At 43.2% G+C, this 20,909-nt stretch overlaps 2 protein-coding genes and 1 long non-coding RNA gene across 4 annotated transcripts; 2 read left to right on the forward strand and 1 right to left on the reverse strand.

Annotated features, from left to right (window-relative positions):
• Window positions 1-754: 754 nt before the first annotated feature.
• LOC135395519 (uncharacterized) lies at window positions 755-2,720 on the forward strand. 2 transcript variants are annotated; one of them, XR_010423140.1, is made up of 3 exons: window positions 756-888; window positions 1,455-1,515; window positions 1,897-2,720. It is a non-coding gene; the product is annotated as an uncharacterized LOC135395519 (long non-coding RNA). The 2 variants fall into 2 exon arrangements; XR_010423139.1 differs by having other exon boundaries at window positions 755-1,515.
• Window positions 2,721-4,716: 1,996 nt separating this feature from the next.
• On the forward strand, window positions 4,717-8,082 carry LOC135394359 (AP-3 complex subunit beta-2-like). Its single transcript, XM_064625074.1, has one exon. The coding sequence runs from the start codon at window positions 4,963-4,965 to the stop codon at window positions 7,762-7,764; it is 2,802 nt and encodes a 933-aa protein (XP_064481144.1). The 5' UTR covers window positions 4,717-4,962; the 3' UTR covers window positions 7,765-8,082.
• Window positions 8,083-11,014: 2,932 nt separating this feature from the next.
• Window positions 11,015-13,379, reverse strand: LOC135395522 (uncharacterized). The gene has a single exon (XM_064626685.1). It carries the CDS (start codon window positions 12,904-12,906, stop codon window positions 11,926-11,928), a length of 981 nt encoding a protein of 326 aa, XP_064482755.1. The 5' UTR covers window positions 12,907-13,379; the 3' UTR covers window positions 11,015-11,925.
• Between the last annotated feature and the right edge of the window lie 7,530 nt (window positions 13,380-20,909).

Raw genomic sequence — 20,909 nt, forward strand, 5'->3', positions numbered from 1 at the left:
CTAGCACTCAGACTCTGGCCTTATTTACTTTGAGTGGTGTTAGCTTGACACAGATGTTTGCTCGAGGGTATTGTATCTCGCCAACTACGACATGCAGAAAAATAACTTTCCTAAGTACTGTGACGTGTATGATGTGACATATGGAAGTGTCAAGACCCCTTCAAGCAAGAATAAAGTCATCAAGTGTCGCACAGGTATCTCTGGTGACAGAAGATGCCTGCCTTTGTGGTGGACATATTTCAAGGAAGCTGGCTCACGGAACAGGCAACATGGAAGCGTAATCAATGAAAGTAACATGTCTGTAAGCAGATGTGTTTCCCTACATGAAAAAAATAAAATATTTGGTCACAGAAATGCATGTTAAAAGGGGTTCTACGTTGCACTGTTTTACTTAGATTCATGAATTCATTTGTATGCATTATTCCGTTCTTTTGTTCTAACATATTCGTGCAATTTTTAGCGAAATTGCAAAATTCCCATATCGGACCCCCCTCCTGGGAACAAGGCTAACCGGAAGTCGCGCGTCGCTAGTAATAAATTGCGCTGTAATGTGCAAATTCTGTAGTGAGGTTAGGTTAGGTTAGGTTAGGTTAGGTCAGTACATTTTACACGCGCGGGGGGGGGGGTCCGGGGGGGTTCCCCCTCCCGCAGTTGTTCGAGACTGTGCTCACTTCCGTCTAAGCCTCGTTCCCAGGGTTAGATCGGAGGGGGTCCAATGCACTGATCTCGATTGTAAAAGGCTGGATCGCGGATAGGGAGCGCGAGCGTGAAGAAACCGGCCGCCATCTTACGGTGCTCACAACAGTCGCCGCAGCGATCATGGCAACTTCTTGCAATTACGGTCGTACCAACCGTACTGGCAAGGTTACAGGGCCTAAATTTATACAGGTGAGTCACTCTTTATCGAGGAATAAATAGGCGTTCATTCTGTATATTTAGTTGACCATTATGAAGTGTTTTTTTGCCCAAAACGAGCACTGGATGCAGGTTGCTTGATCGCTCTTCCGACGTTCAATGGAGCACACTTGCATTTTACCCGGCGGCAAATACAGTTTGAGTGCATAATATGCTTGAAAGAACACGTTACACTACACAGGTAGTGTTGTCATCAATATATGTGCGAGCACTCGAGCGCATTTTTGCATGCATTGCTAGCATGGTACATGGTGTTCTCTGCGGAAGCAAGTGCCACATTCATTTCTTTGAATTACCTTCGCGCACAAGTTCGGTATTACGTCATAATGAGACCACGATTGTCACCTTTTTTCATGTATTGGTATTGTTTTGTGCCTTGGTTTGATTTGTGACAAAGAATCCTACGTAGCGGTGGTGTGGCGCGACTTGAATAACGCCTTTGTCTGAGCTGTATCGTCAGCTTGTTACGATAGTAATAATTTGTAGCGTGTCGTGCTACTTGTAGCAGTTTTTAAGGCAAAAGTGGTCTCTCAATACAGGTTTTGTCATGAGGGCTACCCAGTGAATTATCTGTGCAGTGTGATACGGCTGGGTGTACAGGTAAGTATCACGTTCCTCATCCACTGGTTTCTACTTTACAGGAAGGAACAACCTCAGTGCACGCACTGTGGTTAGCCTCTCTCAGTTCTGCATATTTTCTTACATGTTCACATCAGAAACACACCTTAGACTTTAGGCTCCTTCACCCAGCAATAAAATAATTAGAGATTGTACTTCTTAGAATAGTTTTTAATCTTTTTAATTTTTAGAAGATACAGGGATTGTAAACCATGTTTTAAACTGATGTTTTAACATTTGTCCAATGCATTTATTAAACAACATATTCATTTTTAACTGGTTGCACCCAAACCAATGTTCTGATGTATTATTTCTTTTGTTGTCGATGCACCATAAAAATTGGAATAATCATCATCAATGCAGGTTACTTCACAGCTGCCTCAACATACTCAAGAAATGGGTGCAGAACCTGCGTAATGCCCACAAAGTTTGACTACCACAGCACCTCCATAAAGTAAAGGCATATGTGTCACATGGGATTTTTAAAGGCATTCACAGTATATAATACCTTGTATGAACTGTTGTTGATCTAAGCAGCCTCTACAGTACACTCTCAGAAATTAAAACTTGTCAGGGAACTGTGATAATTGTTCCAGTTAATAGGCATGCATATGTACGCTATAAGAAAATTATTTATTGAGAATGCACTACTGTTGATCACACTCGTGCAGCTGTAGGTTTACCTTCGGCCTCTTGGAACTCTTTTTTTTAGTTGCCTTAGCTGCAGGAGGAGTGTCATCGAGCATGTCAACTACTTGCAGAAATATTGACGTATTTAAGATTATGACACAGTTTGAAGGGTTTCAATTCAGGAAATTTGCAGTGGCAGGGCCTGCCAGAGTGAAACCTACTGAATATTTTATGGTGTCGAAGTGGCAGTTCCTCCAGGATAGGAATATCTTAGATGGGAGCAAAAAGCTTGAAATTAACAAAGTGTTGTTTGCATTAAGCAATTTGTAATACACTGAACACATAGGCAGCAAAACAAAAATTTAAAATTCAGCATGTATGAAAATTGGGTGCAACAAATTTGCATAGTGTACGTGTACATTGTCATTCCTGAGATATATATTGTCATTGCAGGGAGGTCACAAAACAATAAATGTATTGTTTTGTCACTTCCCTGCACATTCATTGTATCTTGAAATGCGTATATGCCAGAATAAATGTTGAACTTGAAAATTGTATATTCTCTTTATTCATAGAGCATAACATCACTTATCTTCTTTACAAAAGCATATCGTGTTACATCTTTGTCACGCAGAACGCACAACCAAGAAAGCCATCTTCCATTAAATATCACGTTTCAGACATGATTCAGTTGGTATCATTTCATAGACAGGGTACACCAGGGCTCGAGTTTCAAGCTCCAAATCGTCATGTTGCAGTTTGGAAACCGTACATGTGTAGTGCAAGAGAGCCCTCGCACATTAAAATGTAAGATGGGAGTCACCGTTACTGAAAAGTAACTCCTATGAGAGAGTCTGACGCTGCAGAAAAGTGTGCAAACTGCGGAAAGTGTCATAGAAGATCTTCAGAAATTGTGCCTGGTTTCACGGCAGTGCTACCACACTCCCTTTTAGATGACGATGATAATGATTGGAGTTTCAGATGTGCAGCTGCATTTTTTACGTGCTCCTCCTGCTTCTCTGGCTACTCATGTTGTTTACATCTACTGTTGATCACATTCATTTATCACATATTATATTCTTATATATTATTGTTATATTATCACATATTCGATCACATTAAATTTAAAATTTAGCATATATGAAAAAATATCAGGATGGAAGTTGCTATTCATTGCTCATTCCAACCTAAAATTGAGTGCTACAAATTTAGAGAGCGTACCTGATCATTGTCATTCCTAAAATATATATTGCCATTGTAGCAAGGTCACAAAACAATAAATGTAGCCTTTTGCGACCTCCCTGCACGTTCATTGTATCCTGAAACGCATAAGTGCAAGAAATAAATCTTGAACTTCAATAAACTTGATGTTGTATAAACTTGACATAAGACGTTGAATAATATAATGAATGATATAAAATATTGAATAAACTTGAACTCGTATATTCTCTTTACTCATCATCAGTGATCTTCATTACAAAAGCATATCATGTTAGACTTTTTTGTTTGCGTTTCACAGACTGGGTACACGAGGGCCAAAATGACAAAATCACAACTGTTTCAAGCTCCAAATAGTCCTGTTGCAATTTGAAGACCATATGTGGAGCTGCATTTTTTCGAACATGCTCCACATAACAAGCATGACAAACTTTTCTCACGCTGCAGTTGTATCCAACAAAAGCATATGAGCGCTGGAGAAGGACATTCAGTTTGGCACAACCGCGCCTGCAAATAATCAGAACAAATAAAGGAAGAAGCAAACAAACAAAGAAGGGCTGTACTTCAAAAAGAGATAAGTCCTGTGTCTCAAGGAGATGTTACCACTTTCTAAGTAACTTAATTGATTAAGCTTACATCACTATACCTGATTAACTGTCCTAAAGAGTGTGATCTAATTGCGTGAAGTAATTATTTGGGCTGCTTCGGTGTGTCCATATTTGCGAGGCAAAGCACCGCTGTCGTTTACTAAGAGACTCGTGCTAAGGCGATGCTTGATATAAATCATACTAAACGCATACACGGCTAAAACAACGGCCGTGATTCTACAGAACGATCTCTTTCTGCCATGCGAGTATATCTCTTCCCGGACCGTTCTTTATGGAACAATTTTTGTCCAGAACGCAGCACGGGATATTACATACATGGTGGTTGTTAATCTCGCATCGTTTCTTGTTGAAATATTGGCTGGGAAACGTACTGTAGTACAATCCCCAGCGCTGCACTGCTGTGACGGTCTAGTTTCGGAATGCAAAACATAACGTAATTAAGAATCGAACGGCAGGACACCTGTGAAACACTGTTAGGATACATCAGTATACTGGTACCTTACAAAATTGTGTGATGACAAACAACGACAAATGCTTGCAGCGCAATAAATACTCACAATCTCTGTTGCCTCCCATTGTTTTCTATGGGCACACACAGCACTTTAGGGCCCACCAACATGGCGGCCCGAAGGCACGCCTCTCCCCCACGAGCCCCTCTCCCATGCGCGATCCAGCCTTTATACATAGAGATCAGTGGATTACATACGTGCTGGCTGCATCGGGCTGCATGGCTGGCTGGACGCTGGACCCTAGCTACAAAGAGGCCTGCTAGGGGGCACCACGATCCATCCATCCATCCATCCATTCAGAACGCGTCAGCACTGGGGTTTGTGAATTTTTGTGTCGGGATTTGATAGGGGCGTTTTTGATATGTGGTGTGTGTTAAACAAAGCGATCGACTGCTCAGTAATTTGGTGACCGCATACGGACATCTGTGCTCACATTGCCAGATACTAGCACATTTGTGGGCGAAATGGCTGAAGTAAAGTATCCAGACGGTGGTGCACCCGATGTTGGGGATGCCGTCACGTCGACGAGCTTTTTCTCCTCGGATATCAGGAAGCACGAAGACCTCAAAAACATGCTTGACAGTAGCAAAGACGGGCTGAAACTGGAAGCGATGAAACGGATCATTGGTATGATAGCCAAAGGGAAAGACGCGTCCGATTTGTTCCCAGCAGTGGTAAAGAATGTCGTCTCGAAAAACATGGAAGTAAAGAAGCTCGTGTATGTGTACTTGGTAAGGTACGCCGAAGAGCAGCAGGATTTAGCACTCTTATCTATATCTACCTTCCAGCGAGCACTAAGAGACCCAAATCAACTGATCCGTGCCAGTGCCTTGCGCGTTCTGTCCAGCATCAGAGTACCGGTGATCGTACCTATCATGATGCTCGCTATCAAAGACGCCGTGAGCGACATGTCGCCTTACGTGCGCAAAACTGCAGCCCACGCAATCCCGAAGCTGCACAGTTTGGACCCCGAGCAGAAAGAGCAATTGATGGAGGTGATTGACAAGCTTCTGGCTGATAGGACAACGCTGGTGGTCGGCAGCGCCGTGATGGCCTTCGAAGAGGTGTGTCCCGAACGAATTGACCTCATCCACAAAAACTACCGGAAACTGTGCAATTTGCTTGTCGATGTAGAAGAGTGGGGCCAGGTGGAAATAATCCTCATGTTGACCAGATATGCACGGAACCAGTTCGTAGATCCTCGGAACTGCGGCGACGACGCTGTTATTGACCCTGACTTGCGTCTACTGCTGCGTAACTGCAAGCCCTTACTGCAGAGCCGGAACTCTGCAGTAGTGGTGGCTGTTGCCCAGCTCTACTACCATGTGGCACCACGCAGCGAAGTACAGCTCATGGTGAAATCGTTGATACGTCTCCTGCGAGGTCACCGTGAGATACAGAGCTTGGTCTTGAGCAACATTGCCACTGTAAGCACACGCCAGCCAGGCCTCTTTGAGTTGTACCTTAAGAGCTTCTTTGTGCGCTCATCAGACCCCACACACATCAAACTGCTCAAACTGGAAGTGCTCACAAACTTAGCAACCGAGACAAACGTGCCCATTGTCTTGCGAGAGTTTCAGACGTATGTAGCCAGTTCCGATATGGAGTTGGTAGCCGCCACCATTCACAGCATAGGCCGCTGTGCTAGCCGTATCCGGGAGGTAGCAGATACCTGCCTCAATGGGCTCGTCTCACTGCTATCTAATCGGAATGCGACCGTGGTTGCGGAAAGCGTGGTGGTGATCAAGAAGTTGCTGCAGACACAGCCTACCCAGCGCACAGATATTATCAGCCACATGGCACGTCTCATGGATGGTATGACAGTTCCAATGGCCAGAGCCTCCATCCTGTGGCTGCTCGGAGAGTATGCCCAGCATGTGCCCAAAATTGCACCTGATGTTCTGCGCAAAGTAGCCAAGACTTTTGTTGAGGAAGAAGACATTGTCAAACTGCAGGCCCTGAACCTGGCATCTAAACTGTACCTCACAAATCCCAAGCAGACCAAGCTGATAGCGCAGTATGTGTTCAATTTGGCAAAGTACGACCACAACTATGACATCCGTGACAGGGTTCGCTTTCTGCGTCAACTTGTCATGGGTGACAGCATTATCTCTATGCATTCTACAAAGTTCTTGCTTACCTCGAAACCTGCACCCATATTGCAGTCAAAGTTTGAGAACAGAGACCAGTACCAGATGGGTTCCCTGTCACAGTTCATCAGTGCTCGAGCCAGTGAATACAGAGACTTGCCTGAATTTCCGGATACTGCTCCGGATCCATCTGTTCGCAACGTTGAAGCCCCCGCTGTCTGGGAAGAGACACGTCCAGTCAAGAAGAAGCCAAAGTCTTTCTACTCGAGCTCCCCTGAATCAAGTGAAGAATCTTCAGAGTCTTCAGATGAGGAAACAGAGAGTTCTGATAGTGAAAACTCCTCCTCTGATGACTCATCTTTGTCTACGGAGGAATCAGACAAGGAGTCCGAAACAAACAAAAAGGAAGCGCTCCTCCTTGACCTTGATGACTTGACGTTAGTCAGTGGCCATACACAGGCCTCGGTACCACTGCAACCAACAAGTCAGGCTACAACATACTGCGCAGCGGCTGTGCCTGCCTTTGTGCCTCTTGAGTGCCAGGAGCTGTTAAACAAAGTGGCCGGGAAGGGTCTGTCATTGCACTTCCGTTACAGTCGTACTCCGAGCATGTTTTCTCCCAGATTTACATCACTCGAATTAACGTTTTGTAATCACAGTTCAGAAGAGCTCGGCGACATACACATTCCCGATACTGATTCAGTGAAAGGTGTCCATCTGGGCATCACTCTCGCTCCTGGGGCTTCTTCCACAACAGCTATCGGCCTGGACTTTAAGGAAAGCACGCAACCAGTAACCCTGGAGGTCCGTATTGGGGACAAGGCCACTCATTCCACAAGCATCAAGCCACCCATTGGGGAGATTCTCAGGCCTGTCATTATCTCGGCGGCAGCATTTGCTGAACATAGGGGACGTCTACGAGGCATGAACGAGCACAGCTGTGAGCTGAGCCAACTGACTGACACAGTCACTGAGGCTGTCTATCGCGTGGCTAATGTGCTTGCTGTCGAACCTCAAGATTCTAATATGTTTCGATATGCTGGCCAAACTTTATCCACGGGTTCTCTCGTTCTGGTTACAGTTACCACTGGAGATAAAGCCTGTCTAACTATCAATTGCGACAAGATGGTTATAGCTTCTATGTTGCTCAAAGAGTTGAAGGAAGTGCTATCCTGATGTGTCTGGTTTTTGAACTTGTTTTTGTGCTTGGGAAATTTCCTTCTGTTTCTCACGAATAGGGAGCAGAAGCCGCTTTTTGTAATGCACAGGAACACAAAGCATTTCTCCAGTTGTAATGCTTCTGCCCACTTTACTATTGGAACTGTTCAAGTTGATATGATGCAATGAACCTTATAAGTGAAGTTCCAGCTCACTCCTTCCCCAGCACTTTCTAAGGAGCAGAAAGACTGATCACTATTTATGAAATTATGGACATAAAGCACCAATGTAACACTTGAGGGAGGTGATACGCTGTTAATAAATGAAATAAATGCAGTAATTGGTATCAATCATTTTTTAAAGTAGTCTAAAGAAAACTGCAAAATTGGCAGACATCAATGAACATGTTCATTCACCCATAGGATGTTGCAAAATATTCTAGCCTGCAGGAAAAACGTGGAGGCACGCTCCCAACAGAACAACAAGGAACATCACAATGTTTGACAGAGTACACTAGTGGGTGAGTGTACAGACAAAAGCAGCAGTGATCAAGCACATGACATCCTGAATATCGTGTGTATCAATTCATCATCCTACAAAGTTTCCCTCAAGTTTGATGATGCAGTTGTCTGTGTTTTGGTCCACTCATCCTTTGCCATTGAAGAGGGGCTTGAATGGATAATTCTCGCAAGGAAAACGATAATAGCGACTCTTCTTCCGATATTTTGAAGGTCTCGTCCCCTAGAAAGCCCAATATAATTTGAAACTTCATTTTGCCTTTTCTTTGTCGACCCACATGATTATTTGGGAGATGCAACAGAGAAAGCTGGGTGGGTTGGCTGCAAATTGTAATGATAGGATAGGAGATGTAGCAGATCTTGCAGCTAGCACAGCTCATGGTAAGTTATGTGGCTCTTATTAATTTAATTCCTTTATTTAAGTAGAGTAACGTTAAGTAATTCCATTTAGGTAAATATTGCTTCCAGCACAGTGTGTCAGAGATTTCCAGTGCACATTAAAGAAACTCGGGTGGCCAAAATTACCCGCAGTCCTTTGCAGTCGCATTATCCATGACAGAGTATAGTGTGCAGTCTGACGAGGTCGTGGTCTATGAAGCTAAATACAAATAACACAAGCAGGTCGGTCAGTACGTGAACAAACGTTGCATGTTTTATTGTGGTATTTATGTCAAAGAATGATCCGCTAGAGTTGAAAGGAAGTGTGTTATGTCTGCAATCTTTCTCACCCATCTTAGTTTCATATGTAACACAGACACGTCTGTCCTGCAAAAGCAACAAGGTGTGTTGGGCTTGCGAAGTGGGCCATTTTTTTTTTAGTGCACAATATGTTTTTTGGGTGTAGTGACCTCACGGAGAGCATCCCATCACCATCTCACCCCAACACTTCACATCGGTGACATTCCCCCAGAATACTCGAGCCCAAGATGTGCAAAACGTCATAGCTTTCTGCTGTCACCAGAGTGCTCCGTGTGATGTCTTTTCGGGCTCTTCTAGCCACGAGGAAGCAGGGTTGAAAAAGAAATCCAGATGTCTTTAAAAAGATCCTCTCCAGTGGGCTTTTTTGGATAAAACCCAGATATTTTTGGAGAATATAGGCAAGCCTAGAAATGTGACATAGATGTGTTTTGCTGTTCTTCTTGATTTCGGGTGACCTCTCATAGTTTTGGTTTATAGAACTGCCTGTCCCAGTAACACTGAATGAGTTTCCATTGTTTTCGAAAAGTGGAATCCCAGGTGGAGTGCACGCGTGGGTGAATGGTGCAGACGCTACACACCTGGATTAGCTGTCATACTTCAGTTATAATGCCTCCAGGAAGCTGAACAAAGCCTTTCCCTGAACGGGCAGAAGTTTAAGAAAACGGGAAAAAAGTTAAATCTGAAAAGTTAAAAAGTCAAGTTACAAAGTTTAAAAAAAAGTTAGAAGTTAATGTTGCGTGTATCTAGGCTTTTGTAAACAGCCAACACAACAACAAAATAAAGTGGGAGTTTTCCGTGTGACGTTGAATTAAGATTGTCTTTCACATCGCATCTGGACAAAATCTCTAAACAATCCGGATTAAATTGTGTGGAAAAAATCCACCGGATAAAATCCATGTGGATTAAATCCAGACAACCCTGCAAGGAACGGACCTTTTACACATACGAGTCGTATCCTCTCCAGCGAACCATGCTCGGAGCACGTCAAAACAAATCCACGTGGGTAGCACAAAGGACCAAGACTGGTCCGGAGTAGGACTGACGAGCTCGCGCCATTCATGCGGTCTCCTCACTGCTCCCCACTTCTGTCGTTCCCATACTGCGCCAACTAGTGAAGATAGAGATAACTCTCTCCAGCGCCTGAAGCTCATGCACATGTGCATAGGCCATTGTGAAAAAGGTCAATTTTCCTGCAGCTCAATCACAAGATATTCCGTAGCAGACGACAGGGCCGGCGCTGTTGTCTACTATGTGTGCAGTATGCCACTCCCAATATTCCGACGCTATGCGAATGCTCAACATAAGACGCGGCAGATCATCAACCCTGTGATCATTTTCTTGCTTTTTCTTCCACAAAAATATTACGTTGAGATGTTGCTCATGTGAACACACAGTTACTATCTTAGCCCTCTTCTACTCTCAGTAGCTGTTGGGCTTACTTAAAGGGGTTGCGACAGGTCATTCCAGGTTACGTCAGATAAACGTAATAGACGGTCCTTTGCACCGATGTGAACCTGCATTGGAAGTTTCACAGCGAAGAGGCTAACAGAAGCGGAGAAAATGGGTACCCCGAATACCGAAACTCATGTGGCTCTGACGTGACAGCCCTCGCTGCCGCCAATGAAGCAATGCACGAGAAGTGACGTGCTTACGGCTGCCAATAAGAATGGGTGCAGCTCTAGAGCTGTGACGTCTGCGCTTCGCTTGGGAGTGTGTTCGAGGGCTTGTATCTCGCTAAGTACGACATGTAGAAGAATAATTCTTTTTCCTTAGTATCCTGGCATGCTGCACAATGCGTCCATGATGTAATGAACCACATCCGTGAAAGTGTCCCAACCCCTTTAAGTGGTTCTTTTCATTGGCAGCAGCCAGTAATACATAATAATATGACGTATACGCCATGAGTTAACTGTAGTGTGCATGTGTGGGTGTGTTCCATCGTATTATTTAAATATCTTTTCAGTCTTGCACGTGGAGGTGTGCTTGAAGAGGTCTGACACGAACGTCATGTACATTATGCACATTCTACATGAGGAGCACCTATACATACATACATACAAACCTCAAGCATTTATTTACTGACACACATTGTCTGCATGACGAGCTTTTCTGTGTGTGATCAAAAAGTGGTGCACAAATTTTTCTCCTGTGCTGCTACCACAGTAAAGCCTCGGCACAGAAACGTCTGCAAATTGGATGTCCAAGATAATGGTATCACTAAGTAATACCCCTGTCACACGGGCATTTCGATCCTTCTCGAATCCGATCTGCATTGAACTTCCCGAGCACGCTCGAGTTTTGACGCTGCTACACGGCCACTTTCAATGCGCATTGAATGGTTGACCTGTGCAAATGAATAAACGGAACTCATTAATTTCGCGTTTCCTATATAACAGCGATATTAGTGGTAATTTATCGTATACCGATGTAAGCATCATTTGTAGCTTCGCGCGCATGTCCGTCTTAAGTTATGACAGTTCACCGGGGTCGAGGATGCAAATGGCGGCCGTCGAGCAGTCTTGAAATTCTCAATCCTGTTATGGGAACTGTCTTGAGTCAAGCAGGATCAAAGTTCGATCCTGCCGTGTAGCACCATCCGATCTGCATTGGGTTCAAGCAGGTTCGGTCGAGCAGGATCGAAAATGCCCGTGTGACAGGGGTATAACATGAACAAAGAAGGGGAGTGCTTATACTGTCTTCTCTTCTTCATCTGTGTTCCTTAGCTCTATTTCATTATGTTTGTCTGCCACATCCTTGTAAGAACAAAATATTGATATTTCGTGTTCTTAGGCACCTTGAGGCTTGTGTTGTTCTTGTCAGCTTGTGTGTTCCAGCCTCAGAATAGTTACACTTTCTTCGTGTCCACGTCTTTGTCTATTTTCATCTAAATTCCTCTCCTAAAACTTGAGCAGCACTGGCTGTACGGACTGTTGGAGCAGTCAGCTCTGCATGTAGGTACCTCTCAGTCACAACCACCATATTCCAGTTGATTGTGTAGAAACCACTGGGCATTCTTGATGCTGCTTTGCCGTGTAGTGCCGTACAAAGCCAGCCGTGCCATGTGGCCAAAGGTCTTGTTGTAAGTGACAATGCTTCTTTCATCGAGTGACGTGGAATTTGCTACAAGGTAGTGACGATGACGAAAAAGTAGGTGAATCGAATAGAAGCGCCGCCAGTCATTCGAGCAGACTGCATAGAGTAGTCGTGTCACGTCATGCACTCCAAAGTCCCAGGGTACTCTGTGTACCAATTGTGGTCGGGTCACGAGGAACATTTCCGTAGGCAGCTGCCCTGCATTCCAATACCAGCGCTGTGGTCTGTAGTAACGATACGACTCGTACCAGAGTCGCAGAAACCTTGAGTTTTTGTGTGCCACCAGCACTTGCGTGCCCAGAGCCATTTGGGGCGGCCAACCCAGACTCATCTCAAAATGACGGAACGGATCCAGAGACCTCACTAGGTAAGAGTCTCCATCGAGAAAAATACCACCATGCTGGAGCAAGATTTTCAACCGTACTACATCCGAAGCATGATATATGGAGCTCAGTCTTTTCCCAAAAACATAGCGAGGTCGTCGTATGCTACGAATTTCCAAGCCTGGAATGCTCTGGACGAAGGGCCAATACGTACCCTCCCGGATGGTGTGGCACATGTCGCAGTGGATCCACAGTTTGTCTGGACGCTGTTGAATCCAAGCTGCTCGAATGCATATTGCTTCCACGAACGACAGCGATGAACTGCCGAGATGCACAAAGTGAACCAAGTTTGGCACAACGGCATATCCGAAACCAGTTATATTATCCGAAAATGTGAAGTCTACTATGTCCCCGGCACAAAAATTTCGAAAGTCGGATGCCAGCCGTTGCCACCCCCATCGGCAATTGAGGAACACAACGACAGTTATCACAAGGACCAAGAAAAACGTCGTGGGTCGTCGGAACATGCCCACTCACAGAAACCACACGGTCCATCAGCAGATTTGCAGGTGTCCTTGCAGATGCAATAGATGCCAAATAAAAAAAGGAGGGGGGGTGGGGGGAAAAGAAAGAGCGATCAAACAAAGTGATCACGACTTGCAGGGAATATAACACCGTACGGACAGTGCTGCTGGTGCGGTCACCAATGTGTCTCAAAACCACAAACACTCACACAATACAAAATCGCAGTGTCTAGCGCTAGAGCCTAGAGGTACGTCGGAGCGGAGCCCGTGGATACTACGGACTCAGATGCGCTCGCACAGGGATACGTCGGGCCATGCGTCAGGCCGATGTATTCAAACCAAACCTAAATCGGGTACGTCAGATCGACGTATCCGCTGTTACTGAACGCCGGGTACGTCGGATATTGTGGATTGTTTTGGTAAGCGTCACCTTTCCCCAAGTCGGCTTCACCTAGCGCACGGGTGCATTAGGTGAAGCCCACCTTACAAAACTACCATTGTGGCCAGATTGTACGTAAGTTTCCGCCATGAATGGCGAAATGTAGCAATTTGGTATCAGGTGAAGCCCACTTTACCGAGTCGCTTGTGTTGCTTCGTGTCGTTTTCTCCCCTTCGTATCCTTTGTAACACTATGTGCATTTTTATTTCGCACGATTTCTTTCTCTTTTTATGTTTTCGTTTTGGACCTTCCTTTTTTGCCTTTTTTTTTGTACTACCACAAAGAATTCCCTGGGGGGCGGGGGGGGGGGGGATGAAGGAACTTACAACTAATAGGCAAAAGACTAGCATGAGGGCAATCGAAAGCTCGGATATGCAGATGGCCCGGTGATGAGGTTGAAATCATTATGATGATAACTGGGGGGGGGGGGGATATATTTATTAAGAAAAAAAAAGACGGAAAGGTTAGCTCAACCGGGAAAAAGAAGAGAAGGAAAGGTTAGCCGGGTATAGTTCTTGACTACCTAGCTGCGAGTGAAGAGCCGGAACTCCCCCTGCCTGGCCCCCTTCCCCCGTACTCCCATTTATTTTACTAACCTCCCATTTTACTAACCTCTCCTTTGCTTTTCCTTGTTTGTGTTGTGGGGTCGTGTACCCCATAACGGAGTGGCACTTTCAACTTGACAGTAACTAATTTATATAGTGTGTAATGTGGTGGAACTTGCGCATATGGTGTGGCTTATCAAAGAAAGTATTTATTTACCTCGTGACCGCGACCTCGTCTCTGTGGGGTCAACGTCCACCAGCTATAGTCCACCGGTGACATCACGCTGTGAAGGTCGCCAAGGGAAGGAGCATGTGAGCGCTGGGTTCGGCTCCATGAAAGGTCGCAGCGATTAACCACAACAATAAAAAAGAAAAGCAAACAACAGTGGGACATGCGCCTGTACGTCATGGTTGCCGGTCAGGTGCGATACTGGATCACGGGGGTCGTGATCCAGTCACGCGGGTCGTTCTGTTTGTCCGTCTGTAGGTTCCAGCCTCACGAGTCACGACACACCTTACGGAGCAGCTTGTGTTGCTTCGTATCGTTGTCTCCCTTCGTATTCTTTGTAAAAGTATGTGCATTTTTGGCACGATTTCTCCGTCTGTACCATGGGCGTCCCTGTGACATTTTTTCAGCGTAGGGAAAAGAATTCCCGAATGGAGGGAGGGGCAAAAACGTACAACCAATAGACCCAAGACAATAGCATGAGGACAATCGAATGCTCTGACATGCAGACGGTCCTCTGATAACGTCCAAATTATTAGACGATATCCGAGTATAATTCTTGACAACCTGCGAGCTTGTGATATGTCGGTTGTCACCAGCATCAAGGTCAACGCGGCGCAAAGAAAGGTAAAACAAGAGACGGGAACACTTCCTCCTTTCCCCGCAAACACAGTACGCTTTTCTTTGCGACAATCAACTAGGCGGGGCTAAAGCCGAATTTTTACTATTTTTTAGACTATTTCTGTTTCTATACAGTGCATAGTTTCGGTTGGGTGTGTGGTTATCAGTGGAGGACTTCATATTTCTGTGAAAAAAAAGTGGGGTTCGCTTGGCAGTTTTCAAAGTTGAATTGAAAAAATAAATTGCCTGCAATTAAAAAATGTCCAAAGCCTTCCTCAATCGTCGCAAAAGTTTCCAGAAGGTAATGGCCGAAAGTCCGACAATCCTCTGGCGAGTACGTAGCCATTTAGAATATTTTATCACCTTAGGTGAAACACGCTGTATAGAGGTCTTGGATGGCATGTTTGATGACTCGTGAGGCATAGCTGGCTGTTTTGCCTGAGTCATTGCTAGAACAATCGACAAAGCCTGTAAAGTGCAGTTGTAATGATAATTTGCAAATCATTGTATTTTGTCAAATCACGAAATAATTGTACTTTCGACAAAAACAAAAATAGAAAAATGAAGAAATACGCTACCTCTCACTTACTTCTATAAATTTATCTTACCGCAGTAGTAGGAGGGGGTGCCGAGACTACGACAATGAGAAACTACGGCACCCCTACCCCTGAACCCTGCGCGTATTTTTGCCCCGCGCAGCGCGTGTGCGGAGGGTTGTCCGCGCGCTTATCGGTGGGGGGAGGGCTGTGTGCGCGCTTACCCTTTAACATTTTTCAGCCTGGGCCGACTTCTTTCGTCATTTTTCAATCTGTGCCGACTTCAATCGCAATTTTTTTCCTGCTACAACAGGTGTGCAGTAGGCTGTTTACGTACAAAGGATAGCCATACACAAAAGTGCAAGTGAAAATATATTTATTAAAGTCATTAGTGTCAGAAATTATGTTATGACTCTGTGTGAAGGAGAAAAACCCAGCCAAAAAACCTGATGCAGAAGAAACACAATACACGTAACAAAGAATATACTTATTACAGGCATGATGCAATAGCATTGAATAGGTATCACAGATCAAACACAATATTTTTTATTAACTGTAATCACGCGTTTTCAATTAAGCAGAAGGGATACCACATTTAATCAAAGAAGATGTTCTTAATCAATACGATTACAAACAAAATTACAAGTTTTATCCTGCCCGTATTTTTCCCCGCGTGTGCGGAGGGTTGTCCACGTAGCGTATTTTTCAGCCTGGGCTGACTTCTTTCGCCAGTTTTCCACCTGGGCCGACTTCCATCACAATTTTTTTCCCGCTACAACAGGTGTGTGGTGGGCAGTTTACATGCAAAGGATAGCCATACACTAAAGTACAAGTGAAAATATATTTATTAAAGTCATTAGTGACAGGAATTATGTTATGATTCCATGATAGGCAAGCCTGAGCGATGGGCAAGAACACGCAAACAAACACAGACACGAAGGCTCAAAACCAGCAAGACGTTTAATTGATAACAACGAACTTCATGAACATGTAGACGGTGCGAGGGAAGACAGAGAGAGGGGAATAGGCTTGCCTATCATGGAATTTATCCACCAGTTAGCCTGCATTTACGCCATTCTGTCAATGTTATGACTCTGCGTGAACGGGAAAAACTTAATCAAAAATCTGATGCAATAGCATTGAAGGGGTAGCACATTTAATCAAAGAAGATATTCTTAATCAATACGGCTACAATGAAAACTACAAATTTTATTATAAAAAGTCTTATGAGAAGAAAAATTATTATGTGACGGGAGAACCATCGTTGCATCACAGGAGTTAGAATTACAGCTTTAATTACAAGTTCTGATAGATATAAGTAATTTCGAACACAATATGGAAGCTAAGTTTAGTATTCCAATATGACACAAATTTAATTAATCAGTTTATTATGAAGTGAATAGCGCAGACATAAGGAAATAATTCGAATCAACACATAGCAATAATATAGAACCAATCCTCCAACATGTAGGGAAATAGATACACAATACCATATCAAAACGAGAAACGGACACCACATTTAATCAAAGAAGATATTCTTAATCAATATGATTACAAACAAAATTACAAGTTGTACTATAAAAAGTCTAATATTCCTATACGTGAGAACCATCAATGCAATAGCGGGAAGTTCTGATAGTTGTATGTAATTAAATGTGAACAGCACAGACTCTGGAAGACCATGGGACACGAACACAAGAGGAAATAAAATCTATACCACTACAAATAAGTTATTCTCAACCAAAACAACAGAGGAGAATAATCTATCATTTTAACTATCATAAATCACCATCGTGACATAATCTCATCGAACACTATACAATTTTCATTCTAAGAGACACTACAAACATTACTTTGTTTTATGAATCCAACACAAAAAATAGATATGTTAAAAATGAACTTCACGACATAGCACGCTCCTAGCCAACAACCAGCTCTGACGATACCTGCACTGATTTGTTGAAGACGGGTGCCGATAGATGTATGTAATTAATTGTGAACAGCACAGTCTCTGGAAGACCATGGGACAAGAACGACACGAACACAAGAGGAAATAAAATCTATACCACTACAAATAATCTATCATTTTAACTATCACAAAATCATCATCGTGACATAATCTAATCGAACACTATAGAATTTTCATTCTAAGAGACACTACAAGCTTTACTTTGTTTTATCAACACACAAAATAGATATGTTAAAAATGAACTTCACCACATAGCATGCCCCTAGCCAACAACAAGATCTGATTATATCTGCCCTGATTTGCGGGGGTTGAAGACGGGTGCCGATAGATGTATGGAATACCACGGAACACGAACGACACGAACACAAGAGGAAATAAAATATATACCACTACAAAGAAGATATTGCCACGAATCATCATCGCGAAACTTCCAGGGCAGGCACGAAACGGTACATCTCATCCCGGCGCATGCTGAAGAAGAAGCAAGAAGCTTCCAGACACATCTCCTGCTCTCTGGCAAATGCACGTGCTGTTTCTAGAGAGCAGGAGATGTGTCTGGAAGCTTCTTGCTTCTTCTTCAGCATGCGCCGGGATGAGATGTACCGTTTCGTGCCTGCCCTGGAAGTTTCGCGATGATGATTCGTGGCAATATTCTTAATCAATATGATTACAATCAAATTACAAGTTGTATTATAAAAAGTCTAATATTCCTATACGTGCGAACCGTCATTGCAATAGCGGGAAGTTCTGATAGTTGTATGTAATTAAATGTGAACAGCACAGACTCTGGAAGACCATGGGACACGAACACAAGAGGAAATAAAATCTATACCACTACAAATAAGTTATTCTTAACCAAAACAACAGAGGAGAATAATCTATCATTTTAACTATCATAAATCACCATCGTGACATAATCTCATCGAACACTATACAATTTTCATTCTAAGAGACACTACAAACATTACTTTGTTTTATGAATCCAACACAAAAAATAGATATGTTAAAAATGAACTTCACGACATAGCACGCTCCTAGCCAACAACCAGCTCTGACGATACCTGCACTGATTTGTTGAAGACGGGTGCCGATAGATGTATGGAATACCACGGAACACGAACGACACGAACACAAGAGGAAATAAAATATATACCACTACAAAGAAGATATTCTTAATCAATATGATTACAATCAAATTACAAGTTGTATTATAAAAAGTCTAATATTCCTATACGTGCGAGCCATCATTGCAATAGCGTGAATATCTGTCATAACATTTCGAGCGCAATTCCAACATTACACAACTTTTCATTTCTTATTAAGTGAACAGCATAGACGTAAGGAAATAACGAGAAACAACACAATCAACAGCTACAATTAATAGAGAGCCAAACCTGCGCACCATCCAACACATAGAGAAATAATAGCTAATCAATCTCTCAAAAGGAGAAATATTATAGCATAGACTTAACGCTGAAGAACAGGGGAACACTCTAAGCGGCGACATGTAAACAACAACAGAGGAAAATAATCTATCATTGAACCATCATAAAATCGACCAACATACAATTTTCATTCTAACAAACACTACGAACCTTGATTGAGGTATCCAAGACATAAAAAATATGCACTGTTTTCATCTCGGTTTTCAATCTTTTCCTCGAAGCTAGGAGACTTTATGTCTCAATCTATATGATCAAACTCCCATGCTTTATCACTCAAAGGGTTGGGGGCTATATTCCTTCGTCCAGCAAACAGGACGTTCTAGTGGTCAGATAAGATAGTTCAAAGGCGATATATTTTATTGTCAGCGCAAATAGATGTCGATATTATTCGCGGGGATCACTATCTTTTCGCATCCTTTCCTTAAAACGGAAATATTTCGTCAAAATGGTTGACAAGTCGAATAAGTTTGTACAGATGCGATATTGTTATTGAATATGTAGAGAAAGTCCAAATTATTAAATGGTAGCAACAATACTCAATCAAAAACGAGAAACAAATTTAATTACATAAATTTTTGTAATATCTTGCAACAGAAAGTTCTAATGAACCACACAGAAAACTCAAATGTGAAACACAACTCAGAAATATGAGACATTCCCAACTCAGAGATTATTTTTACTTATCTCAATCGAGTGAACAATTGAAACAAATATGACACAATACATCATACATACATAATGCCCAACTCATAGAATATAAGTCGAACCTGAAACAAAACAATAACATCAGACAAATCATTTCTAAGCAAGCAGCGTGAATACACCGTAGAATCTATACAGAAACTTGTCATTTTCAATGAATAAACATGATCATCTAGTGCAGTGTTTCCCAAAGTGTGGTCCGTGGACCCCTGGGGGTCCGCGACCGTCTCTCACATTTCAGTGACCATATTCGTCCCCACAAACACGCGCTCGTACATGCTGCCCGATTTCCAAACACCCAGAACTTCCAAGAACCCAGAACAAGTGGTGGTGGTGATGGCGAAAGGGCTTGCCGTTGTCGGCCTCACGTATGTGGGCAAGCATGCTTCAACGGCTAGCTTCTAATATCCTATAGGAAAGTCCTGCAATGCACGTTTGTCCGCGTCATACACATACAAACAAGAAGAAGAAACCTGTCCGGAATCGTTTCTGAAGCTGTATCGAAAGCACGCAGCAGCTGACGAGGTTGCTGGTTATGCACTGGCTGTGACGGTGTGTGTGTGTGTGGGGGGGGGGATCCGTGGATAGGTTCTCATCGCTTCAGGGGGTCCGTCGCCGCCAAAAGTTTGGAAAACACTGATCTAGTGGATTCAAGCGATAAAGTGTGATGAAACCTGACAACCCCCAACACCAACATCAAGTTAGGGAGGAATGGGCTCTAGTATGGCCTTGTACATAAAATCATTGAAAGCGCACAATTTTTCTTACTCACCACATCTTTTTGTAAATCAATTTCCATAATTCTAATGGCATGTGGATATTAATATCATTCTAAAAATTTTTAATCAATAAAATGAGCATAGATATGCTTTTAATTAAGTGTAGACGCGCACTTGAAAACAGAAGAGACAGTTGTTCTACATTGAAAAGATGGACAGATTTTGTACTCGCTACCATAAGTCATGGGAAGATGTGATAAAACACTGCTTCGAAAAGGAAGAGCCGCGAAACAATTCCATTATGGCTGCATTTCAATACGTCCTAGACATGGTCGTATTCGGAGATATGGTACAAACTACAGAACTGAATATGCAAGAATTTATATGCCGAATCTACAATACTTATAAAAATATCTGCACATCAACGTCGGAAGGGCCACTGGGATTGATGGCGGAGTTTTTGAGGTTTGCTAACGAAGAATTGAAATACACTAGACCAGATGTAATTGTAATCATTGCAATGGGCATTGCATTCATCAAGAAAGCACTCGGATCAAATTATCATATACAAGCGGTCTATATCGCACGGTTCATTACGGATTTGTTGAAATTACACATATCTGAGATGGAAAGTACATAAAATCTTATCCCGTGATATGTTCCACTACCACGGCAACGCAATTATTTTATTCTACCAGTCAGTGATGTCGAATGAACAGAAGTTCAATATTGTCGTGCAAGGTCTGATGTATCACCACTTATTGAAACTCAACAAACATATCAATTGTGGTGGACCACCGGACG

The sequence above is a fragment of the Ornithodoros turicata genome, chromosome 5 (assembly GCF_037126465.1).
Source record: "Ornithodoros turicata isolate Travis chromosome 5, ASM3712646v1, whole genome shotgun sequence".
Taxonomy (NCBI): domain Eukaryota; kingdom Metazoa; phylum Arthropoda; class Arachnida; order Ixodida; family Argasidae; genus Ornithodoros; species Ornithodoros turicata.

Coding starts and splice junctions, on each gene's coding strand:
- LOC135395522 (XM_064626685.1), bottom strand. CDS start 12,906: ATGTTCCGACGACCCACGACGTTTTTCTTGGTCCTTGTGATAACTGTC.
- LOC135394359 (XM_064625074.1), top strand. CDS start 4,963: ATGGCTGAAGTAAAGTATCCAGACGGTGGTGCACCCGATGTTGGGGAT.